General features: G+C 45.9%; 1 protein-coding gene across 3 annotated transcripts in view; it reads left to right on the top strand.

Moving 5' to 3' along the window:
- Positions 1-25,024, top strand: part of tafa5a (TAFA chemokine like family member 5a) — a 76,129-nt gene that overhangs the window by 44,523 nt on the left and 6,582 nt on the right. For all 3 annotated transcript variants that reach the window (XR_005004634.1, XR_005004635.1, XM_036520285.1), the window contains exons 2-3: positions 7,027-7,176; positions 21,877-22,004. Coding sequence is in view for 1 of the 3 variants with exons in the window: in XM_036520285.1 (XP_036376178.1) it covers positions 7,027-7,176; positions 21,877-22,004 (278 nt within the window). In the remaining 2 variants the exon portion in view is untranslated. The remainder of the gene's footprint in view (positions 1-7,026; positions 7,177-21,876; positions 22,005-25,024) is intronic.

The raw sequence follows: 25,024 nt of genomic DNA, 5'->3' as shown, positions 1-25,024 counted from the left end.
TCAGTGGAGCTCGGTTTTATCGTTCAAAGGGTTTCGGGCGGATTAGTGTTCGTCTGATAAATGCCATTGCTATAATTTTTTTTGAAACGCCGACAAACATCTGGGGTCCTTGAAGATTTTTTTTTCCCTTTCAGACAATCGCTCAGCCTGGTGTTCATCTCCATGCAAGTTGTTTGTCACTTTCCCTCCTTGTTTGTTCCGAAACCGCGCAGCTGTGAGCCGTGTCCCCCCGGCTTAAACACCGTGTTGATTCAGAACCCCGCCTTTCAGATTCGCCGGGTTTGCTGAGCCTCTTTCTTCAAATCTCGCGTTTGTTTGGAGTCAGCTCACCGAATCCCATGTTTGTTCGGATTTCGCCACGCAAATCCCGCATTTGTTTTACCGGGCAGGGAAACAGGTCCTGGGTCTTCTTAAGAGAGTTCCTGTAGATCCCAGGTCTGTTTGGGTACCTGGTCACAGATCAGGAGTTGAACCTCCTCTTCAGATCCACATATAGAGATATATATGTATTTTTTTTTGGGGGGGGGGGGGGTGCTGGGGGTAGCAGAGGAGAGGCATGCCATGAGGGGATGTGAGGGGGATGCGAGCGTGTTTATCATACAGCTGAGCCAAAGCGCGGCTCCGCTGAATGAGGGGGAGATTAAAGCCCGGCCGTTTGAGTCCGCATTCAATCACTGCAGTCGGCGAGCGTGCCGCCCGCATGCTGATGAAGCCCCATGAATAGCCTCATGGACTCCCCACTCCAATATATATCCAGGCGCGGAGTGATTATCGCCCATGCGCGGCTAAGGTCAAAGAAGGGAGGGCGGGGGGCTGGGCTCCCCGGGGAGGAATTCCGGGGCTCCGCCACAAAAGGAATAAAGTCCTGCTTTCACACGTGGCTGTAAATGGAGATGGGGGGGGGCTGTTAGTTTTACACCCGGTGGAGAGCGGACTGATCCTCAGGGGATAATAAGAGCACCCGATGATGTTGTGCTGCCGTTCGGAGTTGGAGAGATTCAGACACTGTTCCTCTCCTTCATTGCTTTATCTGATGATGATGATACAATGCATTAAATTCATTATTCGTGATCAATATGGCTTTGCTCTGGGCGATGCCATTAAGATTATATAGGATGACATAGTTGAGAAAAGATCCAATACATACACTTCTTCTGTCATGTCAGAATATGAATAGAGGTGTTTATATATATATATACTATGGACAAAAGTATTCGGACGCCTGATCATTACACCAACAGGGACTGTAATGACATTGTATTCAAATACATATACTTTAATATGGAGTTGGTCGGTCCCCCTTTTGCAGCTATAACAGCTTCCACTCTTCTTGGAGGGCTTTCCACAAGATTTTGGAGTGTTTCTGTGGGAATTTGTGCCCATTCATTCTGTAGAGCATTTATGAGGTCAGGCACTGATGTTGGATGAGAAGGCCTGGCTCACAATCTCCGTTCCAGTTCATCCCTAAGGTGCTGGATGGGGTTGAGATCAGGGCTCTGTGCGGGCCAGTCAAGTTCTTCCACACCAAACTCATCAAACCATGTCTTTATAGTCCTTGCTTTATGCACTGGGGCACAGTCATGTTGGAATAGAAAAGGGCCTTCCCCAAACTGTTGCCACAAAGTTGGAAGCATAGCATTGTCCAAAATGTCTTGGTATGCTGAAGCATTAAGATTGCCCTTCACTATATATATATATATATATATATATATATATATATATATATATATATATATATATATATACATATATATATATGTATCATATAGACACACATGCAGCATTGTTTCCATTATATGAGGTGTTAATGTATGAATGTCTACTGCACAGTATATTACAGTATATTATATATATTTATTACACACACACACACACACACACACAAACATGTAATGTTGCTGTGCAGTAAACATTCCTACATTAACACCTCATAAAATGGACTCAATGGTAGTAGCCACGAAGGGAATAGGGAGCTAAATTACAGAGGTTTATAACAACCCCAGTAAACACATCTATGCCCCAGTACATGCAGGCACGCAATATGACATCATGTTATACAGCAGTAAGATCATCAAGCAAACAACAGTTTGATTGCGCTGTGTTCGATTGAATACTGCAACGACCTTTAAGCTGCTCAGAGAGAGAGAGAGAGAGAGAGAGAGAGGGAGAGAGAGAGAGAGAGAGAGAGAGAGAGAGAGAGAGACAATACAATCACCTTGAACATTGTTCCAATAATCACTGGAGCGCTCAAGCAGCAAAGCTGCCCAAAATATATTGGATTGAGAGTACTTTCACTTTTTATGAGCGGAGCAGTTGCAATGGGGGTCATCTAGAGATCATGTCTAATTTTTGTCAAATGGCAACTATGGGAAGCAGCCCAAGGAACAGTCATCTCCCTCACTGACTCACTAACTGACTCACTTATCGACTCATTCACTGACTCACTCAATGACTCACTCAGTGATGGCATTTACACTTCAGAAAGCTTAGTAGACATTGTGAATAACACATATTTAACTACAATTACCTAAAATGGAGGGAGCAGGCCAAGAAACAGTCTTGTCCATCATGCACTGACTGCCTGACAGACTGACTTACTGACCAACTGACTCACTAACACTGTGACTAACTCATTCACTCATTGTCTCATTAAGTAACTCACTGACTGACTCACTCACTAAATATCACACTGATTGACTCACTCACTTGATTGCATCTATAATTCACAAGCATAGCTATCTGAAATTTCATACCAAATATTATTATGCACTGTTGATGAAACACAGGTAAGTATAATTTTACATGTTTAAATACTGTTTTAAAAGAAGGGAAGCTTGAGCAGAATAGCACCCATAATGTACAATCAAGACAATGATCAACTGCAAAAAATTGATCAATTTTGTTGAAATCAAATCTGTTGCCATCAAAAATAATCTCCTGACACTGAAAACATAGGGCCTAGATTGCAGCTAGCTGGCATAGGCCTGTACAGTGGCATTGTACTGAGTGTCAGTACCATCCTTCTCACATGTTCAGGGGATGAGGCGTGCAACTGGTACAGGCTGCCAGTTAAAATGAAGGGGGCGAGAAACTGCAGCTGTGCCCCTGAGCTAGGCATTCACTTGCTACGGTAATACACTCAGCTGCATAAATGGGTAACGTGACATATAAGCTGTGCAAGTTGCATCTGCTATAAGCGCATAAATAATGGAGTATTCGAAACCCACAGAGAGAGAGGGAGAGACATCACGGTGCCTTGCACATAAAGTGCACCTGATTCTGTTTTGAATGTAGCAGGGAGACAGGAGGCCAATGTGGAGCTACAACAGACCTTTACAGGAGCACGCTCGCTCCTCTAAATACACTGTGGCATGTGCTGCCTGCGTTTTAGCAGAATGCATGAAACACTAAATGGCAATTATTTTAAGTTGGCCGCATGTGAAAATGACAGAGGGAGGTTTGACAGAGGGAGCACAGACTGCAGACTCGGCAGAAGGGTACAAAAATACTTCACCACTGCAGCGTACAAGACAAATGATCCTCCGACACCCTCCAGAGAGATGGCTGGGGGGGGCGTTGGGGGGAGGGGGATGGGGGTTATTAAGAGGAATATTAGCACTAAAAAGGATGGAAAGACAAAAACATTAGCTCCCTAATCTTCGGTTCCTGCAGAGAGTGGCATGGGAGACAAATGGATACCTGAGGTGGTTCTTTGAGAGTAATAAAAAAACCAGGGAGAAGTGTGTGGTTGGCCATTGGTTTTGTGTGTTGCATGTATGTCCAACCAAACACCTTCCGTGGGATTCATTTTCAAAAGCTCATTGACCTATCCCTCCAGAAAACATAAACTCATTTTCTGATTTGACAAGCATGACTAATGATAACTGTGAGGTAAACCATCGGCCCATATTAAGCGGTCGATGATACAGCAAATGCCTTTCAAATGGCCTTCACTAACAAGGCCCAACAAATATGGCAGCATATCAATCCTTCTTTGGAAGTGAGAATCCATTCAGAAAGTGGCTTCAGTAGCAAGCAGCTGGCTTACCTCTTCCTACTGAGTGAGACTGTGTGTGTGTGTGTTTGTGTGTGTAAGAGAGTGAGTGTAACCGCAGGAAACATCACCGCGCCACCCTCACAGATTAAACACTCAAAGCGTGGAGGAATTGATTGGATGTCTCAGTCGGGTGTAAACAAACAAGGTGCTTTTCATGGGTGGTCTCCTGAGGGGCATGTTTGGGCTTGCTCGTTGTAGCTGCTCCATCTAAAAGCGGGACTAACAGGGCGTCAGTCATCACACCTCGCACAGCGGTGCGCGGGAATTTAGGGCGCAGGGAGTGCGTTTTGTCTAACCTGGGAAGAGCGGGAGAAACCCGCACACTGAACCACTGTCTCTGTTAATCGTGCAAAACTCCCTCCAGAGTCCGGATAGCATCGTACAAGGAGGCAGTGTGCGCTCTCACAGTGGGGCGCGAATTAAATGAGGAAGGATGCGAAAGGAAATTCAGGGGAGGTTATCGGAGTACGAGAGCGCGCTGCACGGTCACAGTGCGTGAGCCCCGCTCTCGGTGTGTCTGACGCACGTGCTCCTCGGACAGAGAAATGTTTAAGGCACTGAAATACGCTCCAGGTGGTTGTACGAGAAACACGGGGAAAGTGTCTGGTTGGACTTTGTGGCTGGTTGGTCCAGTTTTCCCTGGGGTCCTTTTTTATGCTCGTTTCCCCTTCATTCAGCCCTGCTTTGGAATCAGCAGTTGTGTAGTGCAGTAAGCATGTCTAACTGCGACACCTCTGCGCTCGTGTGGGGGCTCTGAGGCGAGACGAATGCAATCCTCTGATACGCTTACATGCAGCCCATGGCTGTTTTCCACAGTACAATTAGCGCAGCGTACTACAGTGGAGGGAGCGCTCGTTAGAGGACAGGCGTTACTCCGCTGACGTCATTAGATTAACTCATAGGCACCCACTGAATCACAGGGTGCCTGAGAACGGTGGGATGAGCATCACCACTCCTCTCCCCAGTCTGTTCCACCGCTGTGGGCTCCTGGTCACTGTCAGCTGATGACACGGCTGGGATAGAATCTGGGTCACACAGCTCATCTTGCATATGAGCCGAGCGCCTTAACTGCTGAGTTACTCGGGAGCCCTATAGGGCAACTTCTTTAACTGCTTGCCTAGTTTTAGAAATGTGTGTTCAATGGCAATTGCAAGGTAAACTGCGTATAATAATAACCCAATTGCAGGTGACCACATGCTCCTGAAAATAGGTACATATCCTAACGGGCACAAAAAACTGGTAAAAGACACCACTGTCTTGCTGGTGGGTTTTCAAAGGCATGAGCACACACACATGTGCACAGACACACACACACACACACACACACACACACACAGGAGTGCATGTGTGCATGCAATAACACATATACACATACATTTATTTATGCAAACATACACACACAAATACACAGAACTCTCCTTCAAAGAAATGTGTGAGTATCAGACAGAGAGGAAGTAGAGGTTGTACAATCTGGCAGAACATATACCTCACTCAATCTTATATAGCATGCCCTTCCAGACGAAATGCTATGAGTGTAAATATAGCTGTGCTGTAAAGCTAATTAACTTCGGCCAGCCTCTACTCTCCAGCTAAAGGCCAGATTAAATTACATCTCCCACTCCCACTCATCCCACGGTACAAACCTGGGCACTTAGCATGTGCTGGCTATGCAGGTCTGGGAGCCACAGTAGGGACATTTATCAACAGCCCGGTGGGGGTCAAAAGGTCAAAGGGTCACAGGTGCCTCAATTACATCCACCAATTGAAGCTTTCATTTTTGACGTTCACGTGTACCGCTGAATGTGACACGTGCACTGCCAAGCTACAGAGAGAGGCCTTATTGAAACGTCAGGCTGTTTCCCTGAGGGATTCACCTGATTTACAGTGGGATCTAAAAGCCAATTGACCTGTGTCTCCCGTGGGAGATTTTTTTGTTTGGGCACCACTTGGGCAGCAGGAAGATTCATTCTCCAGTCAAATGAAACTGAGGAGATCTTCCCACTGGTTTTAGCGAACTGGTTTTAGGTGCTGGTAATCAGTGCTTCTCCTTTATTATGGAATATATTTTTGTATGATTGTATGTGAGTAATACCTGTGACCATTAAGAAATTATCTCTGTCTCCTGCTATGACATTACATTACATTATTGTCATTTAGCAAGATGTTCTTACATAGGTTACAGCTTTACCCATTTATACAGCTGGATATTTCCTAAGCCAATTCTGGGTTACCTTGTCAAGTACCTTGCCTAAGGGTACAGCAGCAGTGCCCAAGCAGGGAATTGAACCTACAACCTTTCAGTTACAAGCCCTGCTCCTTACCACTACATTCAGTGCTGACCATCATGACATCATTTCCTGTTTTTGCAGTTCTTGGATATTGGGCTTGACTGAAATATACACAGCTCAGGGAGAACAGGTTTTGGTCATGATTGGCTCCTGATTGACGTGATTTCATGGTCACTGTTTCTGGCTCTGCTGTAGTGCTATTTTGTACTGAGAAGAAAATCATGCCCATCTGTTGGGGTATAAATACATTGCCATGTTGCTTATAGCATTTAAAAATGGAAGGGGTGTTGAACTGAAAGTCCGTTTTCATATCACCTCCAGAGTGCACTCCTCTTCAAATGGCTGCTTCAATAAATAGAAGAGGCCATTGAAGCTGAGTGATGCAAATGAGGTACGAAACTGTACCCAAGCACTAATAAAAGAGGGTAACCTAATAAAACTGTAGTGGCCATATCTTTAAAACACTGCGGCTGCCTTCTTCAGTTCTGGTGATGAAATATTGGTGTTTACGGTCACCTAATGTCACCAACACGGTAGGACAGCTGGTTGCCAACTTGACACATTCACTATTCCTACCTCTGAGGGGTGTTGGAAAGCAAACAGCTTTGACTGAACCACCGGCCCCCCACATTCCCCCCCCCCTTTTGACACGACTTCCTGTTTGTGGCCGGGCACTTCCAGGTCAGCTGGCAGCGGGGACGTGCGAGATCGTCACGCTGGACCGCGACAGCAGCCAGCCGCGGCGGACCATCGCGCGACAGACGGCGCGCTGCGCGTGCAAGAGGGGCCAGATCGCCGGGACGACGAGGGCCAGGCCGGCCTGCGTGGACGGTAAGAGCCGGGGGGGGGGGTTGGGGGTTGGTTGGGTCGCTCCCGTCCGGGGGAAGAGCACCTGAAACGCACCCGCCGCTGGGGAGGATCCGCGGCATGCCGTCTCAGAAAGCCTGTGCGATCTCAAAGATTGCTCCCTCCGCAGTTAGCATTTACCACACCATACATGTCTGACCGTAGCTTGACAATACATTTTAAGATTCCTGGTAAAAGTAAATACATGTTTGACAGCGAACCTTAGAAAAAGTGTTCAGCTGGAAGTAGCAGCCACTAGTAACAACAAGAAGGAACAAACACTAACGTATTCTCAACCAGGCAATCTCCCTATTGTATTGCCTCATAGTGTAGTAGCACCCTGGGTCCCTGTTTGAAGAGGTGCAGCTCTCAGGTGCGGGACTGGAGCATTACACTGCGTTTCATCATCTCTGTAACTGCGCTGCGCCGGGATGAAACCTGCGCTCAGGCTGCGCTTGAACCATGACTGGATCATGATTGGACTGTGGAGATGTTGGAAATATGCTCAGAACTTTGGGGGCTTAGCTAAGTTGGACGGATTTGGATTGAAACTCTGAGGCACTCAATGTGATTAAGGTACTCTCTCCATCTCATACAGGCAGCATCTTAGCATAGTGGTTCGGGGAGCTGACTTGTGCCCAGAAGGTTGTGGGTTCAGATCCCAGATGGGGCTGTGCTGTTGTGCCCTTGAGCAAGGTTCATAACCTAGAAGTTCTTAATTGAACGTCTGTCTGTAAATGGCTGTATGTAAACTGTAAGCTGAGGAAGTAGTACCAGGTAAGGACGTCTGCAAATCATGTGACTCATTATTTCAGTCTTTAAGATACGCCTGCAGGGAAGCAGTCAAAGAGAATTCAGTAGGGTGTAAATCTAATATGCTGACTGTTGCATTGATACACAGTTCTCCAGCTGTGTACATTGCTAAATTTTGCTCCACCGTAAGCCTTTTTTTGTTGTCCTTGAAGCAGCTGCTTTAAACAGCCTGGCATTTGCTGCGGAATATGAACACTGTCGATCAGCGTGACCTGCCGTTCAGCTGCGGAGTTATCACCTCGCCTCTCGGGCCGCTCTCGTTGCCGCTGTTGCTATGCGACGCCGCCGTGCTGCTCTCACGCGGAGCTTGTTTGTTAGCGCGGGGCATTCACAGTACTAGCCTGATGAGACTCCGAGGGGCCTCCCGGAGGCTGGTGGGTTTTGAAGAGATGCCGACGTCGGCGCGGCCGGGGCGGCCTTTTTCACACCCGGGGAAACTCGACACTGTCGCAGGCTGCTGGACGCAGACGCGGGCACTGGTAGAGTGGAGCGAAGTTCAGCCCGCCCGAGCAGGAACGTAAACGGGACTTCAATCTTTCTCGGCCCTCTGGCCCCCCCCCCCCCCCCCCTTGCACTGAGGGGTGACAGGGCTTGTCCTCTGTCCGTGTTGCTTCTCTCTCTGTTCCAGGTCACTGTTTTTTAAGCGAATCGCCCGTACCCCTGTCACAGCCGTGGCCTCTGCCCCTCACGTCGCCGTCAGAACGTGAAAATGAAATGACAATCACAAAACCTGCCCGTCTGCTAATGTTGCTCTGAGAGATTACGCATGAGGTTCTTCCAGTTTGAAGATTTCAGAATGCACGTGTGTTTACAGATGTCTTGTTTTCTGAGATCACACCTGACATTTGATGCCAAGCATTGAGGGCCTGGCCTTCCTAACCCAGTTAGGAAACGGCTGCATTCATGTATAGCATTACAAACAACCCACTGAAAACACTGCAGATGAAAAAGACCTTAACAGTAAATCTTCTGAGCCAAAAAAATAACTCTTTTAGTAACGTGTAAAGGGGACTTGTATACAAATCGATGCAGCTCTTTCCTCTAAGTATAGGCTATTCCTTATCTGTAAATGCATGCAATTCCAGGCATTTCACTCATCTATAACAATGCAGACAGGTACTGCTGATCTTGATTTCCATTCTAAGAAGGAATGCGACTGTGAGGTTGTATTCAGTACAATAGATGCTATTAGTCAGTCACTAATCAGTCACTGTACAGCATTCCAAGAGACAGTTACCTATACGTTAGAATGACATGGGTCCACTACACTGTATCTGTTACTAAGACAGATTAAAATACAGTGATGGCCAGTGAGCTTGTAAAAAGTGAGACAGAAAAGCTACCTTCATGTTTATAACCTGCTTTTCATGTTTTGTACATGGATACATGGTACATGGTTAAAGAAGCATTTAAATTCAAATTAAGCTAGTTAGTTTTACCTATTCGTGAAGCTCTGCCTTTGTGCACCTCAAATAAAATTGTTTTTTTTTTTTTTATAACGGCAAAAAACAGTTGATCGCAAGTCAGAAAACCTTGCTCGGATCCTGTTTTAAATTTTTAACAGAGGCTGATATCTTTACTCTAATTTAAATAAGGTAATGCCACCGCTTCAGACACACTTCAGTCATGTGCAAACAGCCGCTACCAGTCGAGCCTTGCAAGCAACTGTCAGTCACTTCACTGAAACATGGTGCGCCTGTCTGAACGTCTGTTCGGATCTAGATATGTATTTATTTCTTATTTACAGAGAGCTGAGACGCTTCCAAAACAATAAAAGTTATGGCACAGAATATAAATGGTGTGTGAGCAAGTGTAAACTAGCCCGCTGCATGGTACTACCTGCCATAAAAGGCAGGGCAAAACCATCCAACCCAATTACAAGCACAAATCACAGGTATTTCACTTTATAAGGTGCTCCGTTATCCGATGTAATACACAATGTTTGTTATTAGTCAGATAATTCATATGAGAGACAGGAAAGCAATAATAACAATATTGTGGTTATTACAGCTCTGGGTGAAAGGAACCGAGAGCCACTGTCTGGGAAATTTTCTGCGCTTCAGCTCAGAATTATCATCTAACAAGTATATCTAATTGGAGGTTGAAATGAATGCAAAGGTTTCTGGAGGGATATATTTTAAAATGGAACACAGGGGAAAGCACTTACTTGGATATACCAAACGCACAAAACGTCTTCAAAGGGTCTTAAGCTCAGTAATGTTTTCAGCAGTAATACACACACACACACACACACACACACACATATATATATACATATATATATACTTTTACAATATTAGTGTTTATACTGTGTCTGAAACTTACCAGCACATCCAGACAGTACAGATAAAATACAGTACCTTAAAGACATTTTCAGAAGCGCAATTTCCTCAGTTATTTACACACCCTGCTTCATTAATCTTAGTAACTGCCGTTCTTAAAATGTTGTGCAACAAAAAAACAACATCGCTTGCCTAAATCTGCTACTCAAAGTAAAGGGCAGAACACATCGTTTTTGTATTAAAACAAAGCCTCCAAAATGGCATTTGTGTGGAGATTAATGTGTATGAGCTGGAGGAAAGTTTCTCACAAATGTAACGTGGATTACAACAGAATAGAATAAAACACCTCGCCAAACTCATCCTTCAGCAGACGAACAAAAAAATGTGATGTTGTTTTGTGACGGTTAGACAGCAGAGGCTAAAAGGGCACAAATCTATGAAAGCCTGCCAATTTATGAATGCACTATGATTATTCCAACTGAGTTCTTACACAGCTTGCCATCGACAACGGTTTCTCTCGCTGCAGAAATTGTTCATCAGTGAAGTTCCCAAAGAGGTTTTCGGCTCAGACCGCATCCCCGCTGATAATGTCGGGAGAACGTTGTGCAGATGTCAGGCCGAGCTTTCTGTGCAATTCAGCTGGCTGAACATCATACAGCAGCTAGAACAAACACTCCAGGACTGACACCAAATTGCTGTTTTTGAAATAAATGCTTTGTTATTCCACCAGGGGAAAATTGTTTTTAACGGAGTGTTTGGACTCTGAAATATGCAAACTGAAAAAGAGCTTGTGTTTTCGCCCATATCACTACAAATGAACATGTGACAGGAACGTCTGTGTTAAAATAAAATGCTGTGCAAATGTTTGGACTGATTGCCGGAAAGAGCTTGTGCATCTGTTTAAATGTCTATCATCTTTTCCTTTTGTCCGTTGTGATTCAGATGTGTTATGTGTTAAATCTGACATCCAGATCGCATGGGTAACAGAGCATGTGGAACTGGGAGCTTGCGGATTTAAATCCCAGTAAAGGGCACAGCTGCTGTGCCCTTGGGCAAGGCACTTAATCCAAATTGCTTCCGTAAAACACCCAGCTGTATAAATGGATAACCCGTCAAATGCAAGTCATTAAGTGGCCCAGCATAAGCAAATATGTGTACAGTATAATGTAAAAGGGAGTGCAAATAATTTATATTCATGAACAGCCAGATGTGGTCTTAATATCTCACACAAAAGGTATTCTATTGGTGCACTTACAGGCCGCTTGAATGGTTTCCTCTCTAATAAATGGAATTATCTACACAGATAATATATCCAAGGCCATATATCCCAATAAATCAGGCTATAAAATGATGAAGTGCTTGCAGGTGTTTAGAGCTTTCGAAAAGCTCAATAACATTGATCGTTATTGATGCTCTTATAGGCAGAATCTCACATTTGCTTACGCGCAATTAATCAATAATGCAGCACATAGATGTTACAGTTCCTGAGGTCGGTCTCTCTCTCTCTCTCGCTCTCTCTCTCTCTCTCTCTCTCTCTCCCCCTAGCTCACATGGACTCTTATTATGAACATTTTTCCCTATCCGAGCTTTACAGTGGTCTTCATGAATTACATGGTTGTTTGGAATTTATACAGCATTATCTCTCTCTGTATATCTCTCATTCTCTCTCCGTTTACCTCTGCTGCTGCTGTCTCTCATAATTACAACCTAATTGGGATGAAACAGTATCAAAGCAGATCTATTTCAAAACGGCTTTTCTGGTGTAAAATCTGCTTGATGTTGACAGTTGCGGGATTTTTCGATATACGTGAGGGATGACTGCTGTTGTACTTGCGGTCAGGGTTAACTGCTTAGTTTCTTTCTTTGTTTATTGTTGTCGTTTCATAATTATTGCACAGGGAGACATAGAGGAAATGCTTTTTTGATTCCCTGATGGATACCCACACATTTGCTTTTAATTTAAATGATTCTGTCCACAGTAACTGCTGTCTGGGAATGGCGGTGCAGCTGTTGCCGTACATAACATCAGTTCAGATTTTATACAGGGCATGTAAAGCTTAATGACAAGCTTTATGTACAGTACATATTAATTAATAGCTGAATACATATGACTTGGAGTGAAGCCAGTATTTCCTTGACAAGAGATTCCCATTTATCATATTCGATTTGGTTTCGGATCTAGGTATGGTGTTAGCTGTGTTGCATACACACACACACACACACACACCACACACCCTATCCAAAGGTTACTGATGTGATTCCCAGGTGGGACATTGCTGTTGAATGCTGAAGCAAGGTACTTAGCCCAGAATGGCCTCAGTGAATATTCAGCTGTACAAATGGAAAACATGTAAAAACTGCAAGCTATCCATATTTCTTCTGTGTTTCTTCTTCTCTGTGTTTCACAGACATGCTGCCAAGTATGTATTCAGTTACAGGTCATTTTTTATTGCATGTTAGTATGTTTGAAGGCCTGTTAGCAGTGCGGCCAGAGCGGGTGGTTGACGGGTGTTATCTGAAAATGCAGGAAGCTCTTTTGCCAACTGGCTATGGTTCTGCAAGGGAACCAAGGCATGTTTTCTGAAAAAAGACCATCACTTTACTTTCCAATTACTTTCCAATTACTTTCCCTCCACACATAGACAGTTTTCTGAAGGATCTTCATCACATGACGTGGGATGGAAAGGTCGGCCGTATGGAGAGTGAAAAGAAAAGGCTTGTTGTACGTGTGAGTCATGTGTGGGCCTTACTTTCTCTCACCCCCTGCCATTAAGTGGACATCCCTGTCAGCTTGTTCTTAGGCTGATTACTTATTATATCTGGCTAAAAAGAGTCAGTGAATGGACGTTTGTGGCTGTATTGCAGATCCCCTTAACTACTGTTAGTGTGTTAGTTTCAGTTGTGCCTGGGCAGCAGCTAATACTAAGCTCTGTTGCTAAGGCAACAAAGGCTAATGCCACATAGATTGAGACCGAGTCCAATCTGCTATTGGGGATAAAACTGGTGTCCTGCTGGATTTCGCAACATGACCGCTGTCTACATTACCCCCGACTGCCACAAAAGCAGCCTCTCACAGGAATGGCTACTTGGCAGATTCAAAGATTAATTTACCTTGACAGTAGGTGAGGTCATGTTTAGTGCTTCAGCATCGTCCTGTTCAATATTAAAGCAGTAAATAAAAAGGCTGTCCTGAAAGTATCACTCCAGCCTTGCGGTTTTGCAGTACAGCTATTTTTGAAATTGAAGTGGCATTTCTGGCATTTCTGTTGTTTGAAAGTAGTTTGCTTGCCCATGGGTCAGAAATGCTGTACTTACTGTAAAAAAAAAACCCAGAAATCAACAATAGGGAGTTGAGGCAGCTTTTGTAAACTCTTGAGATCTGAAGGCTGTATAAACACCGTAATGTCAGAGAGCAGTGTTTGTTTTCTGTGAAATGGGGGAGAGTGTGCATTTGGTTTGGAAACTCTACCACTTGCCAATTCTTTCAAATGTCTTTGAACTTTCCCAGTGACAAAGAGGCCTGATAAATAATACACCTGCCAGCTTCAGGTTCTGAAGCTAAGAATGTTCGGCTCCCCGCTGAAACGCAAAACACCTCCAGAACCTAGAAGGGTTAGGTAGGTTTTTCCTCCCCCTCAGCTTGTTGGACTTGAATTTTTAAAACTCTGCTGCTTGAAAGCCAAGAGTGGGTCTGCCATTCTCTTTCAGAGTGAGCAACCTCAGGTCAGACAGAAGCCTCATCTCAGGTCTCAGTAGAGTCAGGCCATCTGGGTCAATTTGTTCTGGAAAAAAAAAAAAAAAACACTAAACAAACGGACCCAAACTTTGTTCCTTCAGACTCCAAATGATAAATGGACCATGGGTTAGTTGTGTTTGTGGGTTGACGGAGGGATACGCCATGATAAGACACGGTGAACCACTCAGTGCAAGCTGTTTGAGGCAGAGGCTGAGCTGTGACCTGCGCCCCACAGGAATTATGGCCTGGTCTTTGGTCAGACACACGCTGTCACTTGTGACTATGCAGGCCCCTTGGCTAGCTCGCACACACTTTCTCTGTGTCCCACATTCCATTCCACTATTTGTATGATACACATCCCGTTGTACAACGTGGTTGCCTGCTCCACCTATCACGAAGAGCTACCCATGATGCCTCGGTAATGCTCTGAGAAGATTGCAGATGAAAATGCTTGACTTTTCGCTGCGCTCTGTATCTTCATTTTGAGAGGATTTGTAAGCTCTGTGAGGCTCTTTGCCTGTGTGGTATTGTTCATGAGTGTTCGTCTGAAGGTTGCTCTCTTTAGCTCTCCTCAAATACGCTTTTCACCTTGCTTCTTTTGACTGTCACATGTAATCACTGTGCTCGTGTGCGCTTTCCCAAAGACGGGAGCGCTGCGTGTTTTTAATGCCTGGACTTCAAATTCAGTACCTTTTCTTGCAACGGATGTAATCTCTTTCCCCTGTCGATATTCGCCTTTTGAAGATGCTCCCCCTCAAAAATAACCTCAAAAAGACCTACGGTCTCTTGTGACGTACATACATCGATGTACGCTGGACCGTGACTCATTTTAAGATGGTCAAGCAGTAATAACAGAAAGAGATGGTGGTTTAGTCGATCCGGCCGCAGCCATTTGGCATTGGCAGCCGCCAGAGAACTATCCCTGCAACCTTTGGAACTGATTTCAGTCGATTTCTCTCAAATGTCAAGAGCAGCACCCTCACCGTCTGCAGCCCGTAGATGCTGGGCAGCTCCTTACAGCCTGAGGAGTGCTGTAACTGCGGTTATCAACTGATGGTTATCAAATTTCATTATTGTGCACAGTGCACATCCAATTATTGTGATTAAGGCTTTACAGCATGCTGTGTCCAAGGCCCTTCTGTGGTGTATTAATCAAACTTCCATTCCTGAGCCTTATATCACTGCTCATCTCCATCCAGGGGGTTTCAGAAGGAGAGAGATCATGATTAACAGGCCGGACTAAAGTGCTGAATTGTGAAACATTTAACATCTTGAAACGAGGGCATTTTTTTTCCAGTCACATTAAGTGCACGCTATTATTTTTGCTTTGCAGACACTTATCCAGAGGGACTTACTGATTTGAACAAATTGCAGGGTTTTGCTATGGACAGCAAAGTCTTTTGACTGGTTTTCATGAGTCTCTGATCGGCAGACTCGCGATGCTTCAGTCTGCCATCACGGGCCGGTAGCATTTAAAATATAAAATCAGGGGTGAAGGTCTCGCTGTGGGGTTCTGTCTGTGTTTAAAAAAAGGAAGAGACTTGTTTAACTCAGCATTTCTAAATAAGGATACCAATCTGCTGCAGTAGCCATCAGGCTTTTAGCGCAAGCCCAGACAACATCAGTACAAGATATATAAATATTTTGTAGATATATAAATATACTAGTTATAAAAATAATACCCCCCCCCCCCCAATTTACTGTCTCATTAAAGCTTGTGTGCCGGTAACAGTTATCACACAGAACCTTATCACACAGAACCCGCTCTAAGTGGGTCAAGACCACCAGGTCCCAAGACGCCAGTACCGCCTCTATGTCTCTAGGACATCAACGGCGCATACCTGGGACCTGGGACATCGCTCACACTTAGCAGAGGCCAGCGGCACTCTGAGCCGAGAGCGTTTAACAGTTACCTGTGCGAGCAGCAACACAGGCGATACCCTTATGCTACCTGCTGCCTGCGCTACCTGAGACAATGTGTCAAATCTGCAGTGGGCTCATGCGCTCTTTTATCATGATTCCCACTACTCTGTAGAATCAGGTATAGTTGTATGAAGAGGTATAGTACCGTCATACAGTCTGCTTTCAGTTAAATGACCCTTATAACTGGGGCTCCAGTTACAGCTGACATTCCTTCTGATTGCCTGCAGCGTCTAGCAGAAATGTCAAGAGACCCTCTGCGACCCCCATATTTCCGAGAATTCCCACTTCTGGCAGTCAGTCTAGTGTGCCATGACTCTTTTAGGTAACCTCTGATTGCCATGCTGGCATTCCAAATAAATATTGAAAAAAAGTATACTTGCAATGTTGAGCTAACCCTACGCAGTCTTTACAGTGCCGTCTGAAGAAGCTCAAGCAAGGCTGCAAAAGGATGGATGGTGAATCCGAAAATGGGTGGAAGAAAGATGATTTCTTCCGTTGCAACCTACATTTTGCGCAGGGCAGAATAATGAGCTGCAGTCTGCACGTGTAAATGCCCCCATTTGTGTAAGGCTGCGTATTTAGTCATCCCTGCATCGGCGGTTAGAGTGAGCGCGCGGAAAGCCCGTAGCAGACTGAGTTGTAAAACCTCAGGGCGTTTAAAGCTTTACTGCTTTACGCAGGTGGAACGACAGCGTGAAATAAGGGGAGCTGATGCATGCTACTCATTACGCCGAGGTTTTATTTTAAATTATCTTACACATTCTGCCACGGCTCGCGCTAAAAGGCTAGCACTGTAGCGTAGGAGTGCTGAGCATGCCGCTGCGGCCGGTACAGCTGAAGAGAAGCAGAAGTGGAAGTTTAAACGATGAAAGCAAATGACAGTTGGCGGCCGCTGGAAAGGCTGGGTTTAAGGGCCTCCAGGAATGTAGAGTGGAGGGTTGGGGCTGGGGGTAACGGGGTGAGGGGGGGTGGTTTTACTGACAGTGGCCCAATGCGCACTGAAGTAGCGGTGTGAAATTAAGACAGCAAGGACTGGCTTAAAAGGGGGTCTTTGAGCTGTCATCACAGTGCGGGCGTCTGTCATGAATCTCAATGCGGGAGGCCCGTGGGCAGGCACTGGGCCGAGGGGGCGGCCAGCGGGGGGGGGGGGATTACGCTCGCACCAGCCTGCATCCAGAACCACAGACACTCCCAGCCATGCTGTTCAGCCCTGCTAATTGGTGATTTAGGGTACCTATGCTGAAATCTAAGACGCATGCCACCGTCAGAGAGAGGGGGAAAAAACATGATTACAACCTCTGCTGCAGGCTCTGATTTATGCCTTGATTTAAGAGGACATCAGTGGCTGATGCTAATTACAGTGCGTGGTTGATATTAATACCGTCGATTGCGAGGCAAAGTTATTAGCTCTGAGAATATGAAATTAGCCTAATTAACAAGCAGCGCTCAGGAATAACGGCCACGATAATATTAGCGCTGGAAAGATCAATCATTCTTTTATTGTATAGCCGTTCCTGACAGTTTGATACGGTCAATTTCCGTGATGACACACCTAGACATTATCCATGACAGTGAAGTATTGGATAAATAAAGACTCTGAGCACATCCTCGGTACAGTGTGCTGACTGTGACATAAAGCCTGGGATACACACATGCTTATCGCGTCTGTGAAGGGTTTCAGAGGTACTGGCGAGACCTCCTGCCCCATTATTCTGTGCATATCGTTTTCACACTACACCCCTCCAGCGCAGACGGTCTCTTCTGTTTGTCCCCGGCCAATCATCACAGACTCTCCGCCGCCAGGTCCTGTTCCACACCGTTCGTGTTGAATTTATTACCCACGGTGCCTAGCTGTTGACACGACTGCAATGTACTTTTTTTTTTTTTTTTTTTTGCCCGAGATGGCAGGGCGTCCCACCGCGGCTGTAATGATGTTATTCCCGCTTTGTACACGGCAAGAGGAGCCGTGCGGTCCCTCCCCCCCCCCCCCCCCCCCCCTCCAGGAGCCACATCAGCACCACAGGTTGCCGCGGCCGCGTAACAGAAACCCGCCCGTGCATTCGGCCGCCATCTGCTTTCACAGAGTCGCCACGACAAGGTTGGCGGAGCACAGCAGCACTGTCCCCGTGTGGTGGATTAAAATGTTATCTGGGTGGCTTACATTACCCTCCTAAAGGACTCATGTACCTGTGATGTATAGCACTTGCGGAGGGCCCCGATCAGATAAGGTACGTGAAATGTGGGAATTTAATTTAATCCCATTTCCGAGCCATAAGCGGGCCTCCCCATTCTTGTTTTATAGTAAATTGGATTAATAATTGGGGCTAACGGGCTATCACAATCAAATTGCCAGGCGCAAACACTTGGGAAGGACGCGTCGCGTTATTAAACAGACGGCACAGGGTGTTTAATTTTCTCCACCGTGTCCTGGCTTCTCTGGCGAATTGTAATTTAGCCAAGGACATAGCAGGGCCCTTTAGAACTGCATAAATGACTTGGCCTCTTCCCTGAGTAAGCTGCAGTTAGGGTGTCCGCATTTTTCCCCCCAGATTCATTCTCACGCAGTGATTGCAGGACTTCACATTCTAATATCTTTCCATCTCTCGCAGATGGATGGACTCGCGCTTATTTCTGTGATAATTTATTTGTTTTTGTTCTCCTTCAAGGAGTTATACGGACCGTGTTTCTGTGACACTTGTAATTCTTGCCCTCTCCCATTGGGTTTACCTAACCACCTGCCACTGGCACGGACTGCATGTGGAGCATGTGAATGTGTATGTGGAGCGGTGTGTGTGGGAGCAATTGCTCATCTCTGTGGTGTCATAGTGTAAGCAGCAGAACAGTAGACACAACCGTAGCCAGTGTTGTGATGTAACAGTGAGGGAAGAGGACTCCTCACCAGGAGGTTGCAAGTTTGAATCCGCAGTGGGCCTCTGCTCTTTTGCTCTTGACCAAGGTTCTTAAACATAACTGTTAATAAGTCAACTTGTTATATATTTGACAAATTCAAAAAAATAAATTTCAAAAATGCATATATATGAGCTAATGTGCTGAATGGCCTTGATTAGTGGCATGCTGTATAACTCTATTGCAGAGACAATGAATGACCATATGTTCTCTTTTGTTGAAGTATTCGCCACCATCTTGGCATTTGGATTAAATGTACTGTTCTGTCTGATTTCACACTCACAAGCATTTGTCTGAGTTTTACACGAAAGGTAACAGTTTAACTGGCAATATAAAACATAGGAGGCAAACACCTATTCATTTGTGAGAGATCACATGTTATCCCTTGGCACAGTACCATATGTGTTGTTGACTCCTTCAGTATTCTCCTGCCCCCGAACATAACACGGTGTCAGAATCAATCGTCAGAAGGAAAATGGCAATAAAAGAAAAAAAAATCGACTGTGTGCATACTGTGAATCAACTTTCACAGAACAAAATCCATACAGGCTGCAGGAGTGATGTGCCAGGCCTCTCTGTTCCCGGTGCTTGTACACATGGTGGGGGTGTGCTTTCTGCCAACATGCTGAATTCTAAATGTGCCCTCCCCCCAATACTGCAATGTCTGAAAAAGAAAGCAGTTTGATTATTATGTAAATGTATGGATATGTTTTTCTTTCCACAGAAAATCAAATATAACAATTAAAAATGGCCATAAATAATAAACACCAGCTGGGGAATGGCTCTGAGGTTGGTGGCTGAGCCCAGCGTGTGTGTGGAAATGTTTTGGCTTGCAGATATGCTGACATGTTTAGCCTCTGCTGTATATTTTGCCCCATTATTATTTTCTCCAGAAAATTAGGCTGGGGAATGTGGGTACATGTGTGTGTGTGTATGTGTGTGTGTCCTCCTATTTTTTCCTCCCTCTCCCTCTCCTTCTTTCTGTCTTTTTGTCTACCCCACACTCTTTTCCATCACTCTCTTTTAGTCCCTCCCTCCCTCCCTCTCTCTTTATCTATCTTTCCTCTTACCCTTTCTCTTTATCTTCTTCTTCCTCATTCTCTCTTGGTTTCTTCCTCTCCCTCCCTCTTTCCTCTCAGTCTCTCTTGCTTTCTGTCTCTCCCTCTTTCTCTCCCTCTATCTCCCTCCCTCTCTCGCTTTCTCTCCTTTTCACCCACCTTCGCTCTGCTCCTCTCCCTTTGTCTCTCTCTATCTCTTCCTCTCCCTCCCTCCCTCTTTCTGCTCCTCTCCCTCCGTCTCTCTCGCTTTCTTCCTCTCCCTCCTTCCCTCTCTCTCCTCCTCTCCCTCCCTCTCTCTGAGGGCCTGTTGGGGTGTCAGGGTACAGTATGCAAATGCAAGTGGGTGCCCTACTTTTTTATAAATAGACATTTGTGTATGATAAGATATAAAAACAGTCTTCCCTGGATGAAAGGGCTCCTCTGTTGCACTGAGATGTACTGTTTCAGAACCGGCTTTGCATTATTAGGCTGAGGGCTTCTTTTTTCGTCTCTACCAAAGTCCTTGCTCTGTTTAATTTCCACTCAGAGCACAAGCCAATGAGTCGGTGCTGTGAGTGAGTCAGGGGGTGGGGGGTGGTGGGGGACCGTGGAGGGCCCGATTCTGTGTCTTTCCGAGATCGTTGACGTCCCCGACATCGAGTGGAAAGTCACGCTTGAATGATGCCCCCTCCCCACCCCAAGTACTTGACTTTGCTAGGACAGGGTTGACAGGCTGAGAAAGCCTAACTGCTTACTACAGCAGCCTAGTGCTGGCTTTCCACAGTACATTTTCAGTCTCGCACATACTCTGTCTCCCCCCCCCCCTCGTACCGCAGCGATCACAGCGGCGATCCACAGCCATCAGGAGCTCCTGCTGCAGATATCAGCGTAGACGGTTTAGCAGCACTTCCACCATCAGTAAAAATACATGCAGAACTGCCACTCGCATGCAGCTCCACGAGGCTAAGAGCTCTCTCTCTCTCAGGAGTGGCGTCCATTGGAGCGGGCCGTTGGTACACTTAAGCTCCATGGCCCAGGACCGAATGAGAATTCGACAGCCCCCTTAACTGACCCGCTGAGTGCGGAGTGCGCTTTGTCCCGAAATGGAGTTCGGTACAGCGCCGTTCTGAGAGGCGCTGTGGTCACCACAGGAAGACTGCAGCGCTGCTTTTGCTAGAATATTCCTCACTCTTTCAGCACTGTCAACTCTTACTGTCACACGAAAACATTCCTTCATCAGCTTACAGTCACATAAAAACCTGATCTGAGCCTCATTAGGAGCAGGCTGCAGTAATCCAGGAGCTGGGTAATTACCACTGTTCATTTATTTTGCAGACACCCATATTCACAGCGGCTCGCTGAGCATTAGAAAATACAACCGCAGAATACAAATAGCCAGTAAGTAAGTGCGATATAACCGGTAGCTGAACCCGTAACTACCTCGATGTTGTAAGGGAATGCCGTATTAAAGGGGCGCGCCAGTCAGAGTGTATCATTTCACTGGTTATATAATATGCATGAAACAGGATGCTTTCAAAGTGCGGCTGGCTCAGAGCCAAAACCCTGCTCCCAGCTACCAGTCGCATAACTGGCATTAGGGATGAGTTGTTTCTGCAAGTCAACTGAAGGGACTTGCCTGCTGCCTCAGCTTATCTGTGTGTGTGTGTGTGTGTGTGTGAGAGACTGTGTGCGTGTGCATGTGTGTGTGTGCGTGTGTGTGTGAGTGTGAATGCATGTAGGTAACTGTGTGAGAGGATGTGTGTGTGTGAGCCTGTGTATGTCTGTGTGTGACAGAATGTGTGTACAGGAATGTGTTTGTGACTGTGTGTGTTACATGCATACACGTACAGGTATGTGAGTCTGTTTGTGAGTGTGTATGTACGTGACTGTGTGTGTGAGTGTGTGTATGTATATGTAAGTAAGAGACAGTACGAGTGTGTGTGTGTGCGTGTGAGCGTTCTCACCCTCTCTCCGCCTCTCTCCACAGCGCGCATTGTGAGGACCAAGCAGTGGTGTGACATGATGCCCTGTTTGGAAGACGAGGGCTGCGACCTCTTAGTAAACAGATCAGGCTGGACTTGCACACAGCCCGGAGGAAGAGTCAAAACCACCACAGTAAGTCACAACCCCCTCAGAGCTCTCCTTGTGTGTGTGGTGGGGGTGGGGGTCACATGACATGTATTTTTCTGTTTGCATTCTCCACTCTAATGTCTCTCGGAAATACAGCGCTATGTTGTTCAAAGAACTGTGCTACTAGCATGATAACTGTTACAACTCCCCAATGCAAATGTGTGTTGGGTAATTACAGCCATTGAAGATAACTGTGCCACTGTTGTTGAAACTCTCTGGAAACAATGCAACTGCTACTGGTACAACTAACTGATACAACAGTGCCTACTTCAACAAACTGTGATAATGCTTCTAATAACATAACCCTCTCAGATAACAGTTTGTAGCTCAGTGGTTGAGAGCATTATTTCATAAAGGTGTATACATGAACAGACTTTATGGAGCATCAAGAGTGGCTGATGAGTATTTTGGCCTGACATAATATGTATTTTATATGCAGGCCTCAACAGTTTCCCTGGGGTCAATTATATTCACTTTAATAATATTAATTATTATTATTTCCCCCCAAATTTGAATTTATTTAAAACTTTACGTTCTGTAGATAAGCTTAGCTGTATCAGATTAACATGCATAATTGATCCTTGTTCTCAGATAAAAGCTCTTTGAGCACTTCAGATATTCTTTTGATAACTTTTTCAAACACAACTTTTCATTGTATGCGATTGAGCTAAATGAGGCTGACCTTTGACCCTTTGCATGGAAAAGCTGGGAACGGGGCCTATCAGAGATGCTTCCCTCGGCACCTCCTTATCTCCATCACATCCCCCCCACCACTCCCACGACTGGTGCTTCCCACAGGGACCAGATCACTGATACAAGCATCACCGTCCTCAGCCGTCACTAATTAAAGTGTTCCGTTTCAGTACGTTCATTAGGCACGGCTCATTTGCATCTGCCTCGTCCCGGAATGACACCAAAACGAACTTCGGCGCGAGGGAAAACAAGCGTTTCGACTATCCGTAATTCGGCTGTCGCCCGAAACATTTTGTTTACGCCCGCCGAGCCGCGCCACACCCCGTCTTGCTTAAAGAGGTAGCCTGGCACATCTGGCTTGCGTCTCATTCTCAAAGTGTGGGATCGGAATTAAACTTGTCACTACTTGTTTGTTCCGAGCTCTTGTTTCGTTGCAGCCCATGTTGAAGCGTTGCCCCCACTCCCGCGCAGTAGCTCTGGCTGGATTGATTTTCCACGCGTTTCTACTTCAAGTCCCACCTTTCGCATCAGCAAGCGCTCAGCGCACACAGCGGAAATGAAAATGAATGTATTATACATAAGAAATGTGATGAAAAAGAACAATTCTGCCCCCTTTTTTTTCCATTACCTTGTCTCGTGTGACCTGAGAGCTGACAGCTATTCATGCCTGCGCTGTACCGGATGAGGGGCTGTTGGACAGGCTGTCAGTCTTGGAGCCGCGGAACCAAACCCCAGACATCACAGGAAACGCATCACAGGACTTTCCTCTCAGAAGATGCCTTCAAGGTTTTGATGATTTTTTTGAGGGACTCGTCTTAAATATGGAAAGGGGTAGGGGGGGGCCTCCGCTTCTACCCACCACCGGCTTTGCGCTGGTCCCCTAACAGCCCAGTTTCAGCACATGACTCTTTTTGACAGTGCTGAGGAAATCCATGACAGCGCCGCACCTTAAATGGTCTGCAGAATTTGGGAGTTGCCATGGCAACGGGGCCGAGACTTTACTTTAAGAGAACAAAAACACGAATGTGTCTTAGAAGTCCGGATTACCGTTCACTCTCTGCACGGGCGGCTCCCGAGCAGGGACGCCACCGCTAAATAAATTTGCCTGAGGAAGCACCGCACGGACCACTGTGCCCCAGTTTGCAGAATGAACCGTCTTGTTTGTGGAACAGCTGCATAATAAATTGGGGCGGAACCACTGAAGCTCTTACATTACTTGGGCATTTACCCGCCAAAGACTTCTGGACTGCGCTGTCGAACCCATGGATAAGACCGCAGGAAGCCGTGATACTGATACTCGAAGCGTTTCGACTGGGCTCAGTGTCAGACGGGAGCTCTCTCCGGGGGGTGTCAGTGCTCTGAAAAAAGTGCTGCGTGAGATGGACCACCATCAGTTATAAGCCCTGTGTGTGATAAGCTGCCTCACCAGCACTTCGAGCCGCACTCCGCAAACCCCAAGTGGTGCGCGCTGATCAAGTAGGCAGATGTTACACGCTGTTCTGGAACATTCTTATCAACATTACAGGCGCATCCACCAAATGTCAAAGGCCGCACGAGCAAGCCTGGGCTCTGATGACATGACAAGAATCCCAGAGTGAATCTGTATGGAAACACAGCCCCCAAGCGGTACATGTAACCCACTGTATGGATTGGATGAGTACTTCTGTTCAAGATGGCAGAGTCTGGTTGCGAGAGTACCAAAGCTCAGTATAGATGACATCAGTCATGCACGGACTTTGTGTCTGTGGAGCCTCTGGTAGCGATCAGAGGCCTATCCAATGACACAGGAAAAAGGAGCAAAGTGGCTTTATAAAGCAAGTCTTGTCCCCTATTAAGACATATTTACAGTGTGCACATTTCTACCGAGCTATCTGTTTGTCCAGTAGTTGATAAATGGATAAAGCCCTTACTTTCTGTCATTTTCAGAAACAAAGCAACAGCCCTGTTTGCCACTTTGAAAGGAAGTCTGGAAGGAAGTTACTGTCTGAGCTAATTTTGTTCCCATTGAGACACGTCCAGACTGATGGAGATGCTCCTTCATTCATTGCTGAAGCCGGTGTCATATCCTCTCCTCTCAAGAGCCTGTCAATCACTTCTGATATGCTCGACTGGTGACATAACGTTGCAATCACACTGGCGATCTCTAAATCTGTGTCCCTTGGTTTACGGGTTCCCCCCCCGAGCAGTTACACCTTTAATTGCGCCCACTGCCGAGGACAACGAAAAGAACAATTTCTTGACCTCTCCCCTCTTGTACCACGGCTTGGAGCAGTTGCGTATTTTCAGAAAATTAAATGAAAAATTCCATCGAA

The sequence above is a fragment of the Megalops cyprinoides genome, chromosome 25 (genome assembly GCF_013368585.1).
Source record: "Megalops cyprinoides isolate fMegCyp1 chromosome 25, fMegCyp1.pri, whole genome shotgun sequence".
Classification (NCBI taxonomy): Eukaryota; Metazoa; Chordata; class Actinopteri; order Elopiformes; family Megalopidae; genus Megalops; species Megalops cyprinoides.
This window is presented reverse-complemented; position numbering and strand designations above follow the sequence as displayed.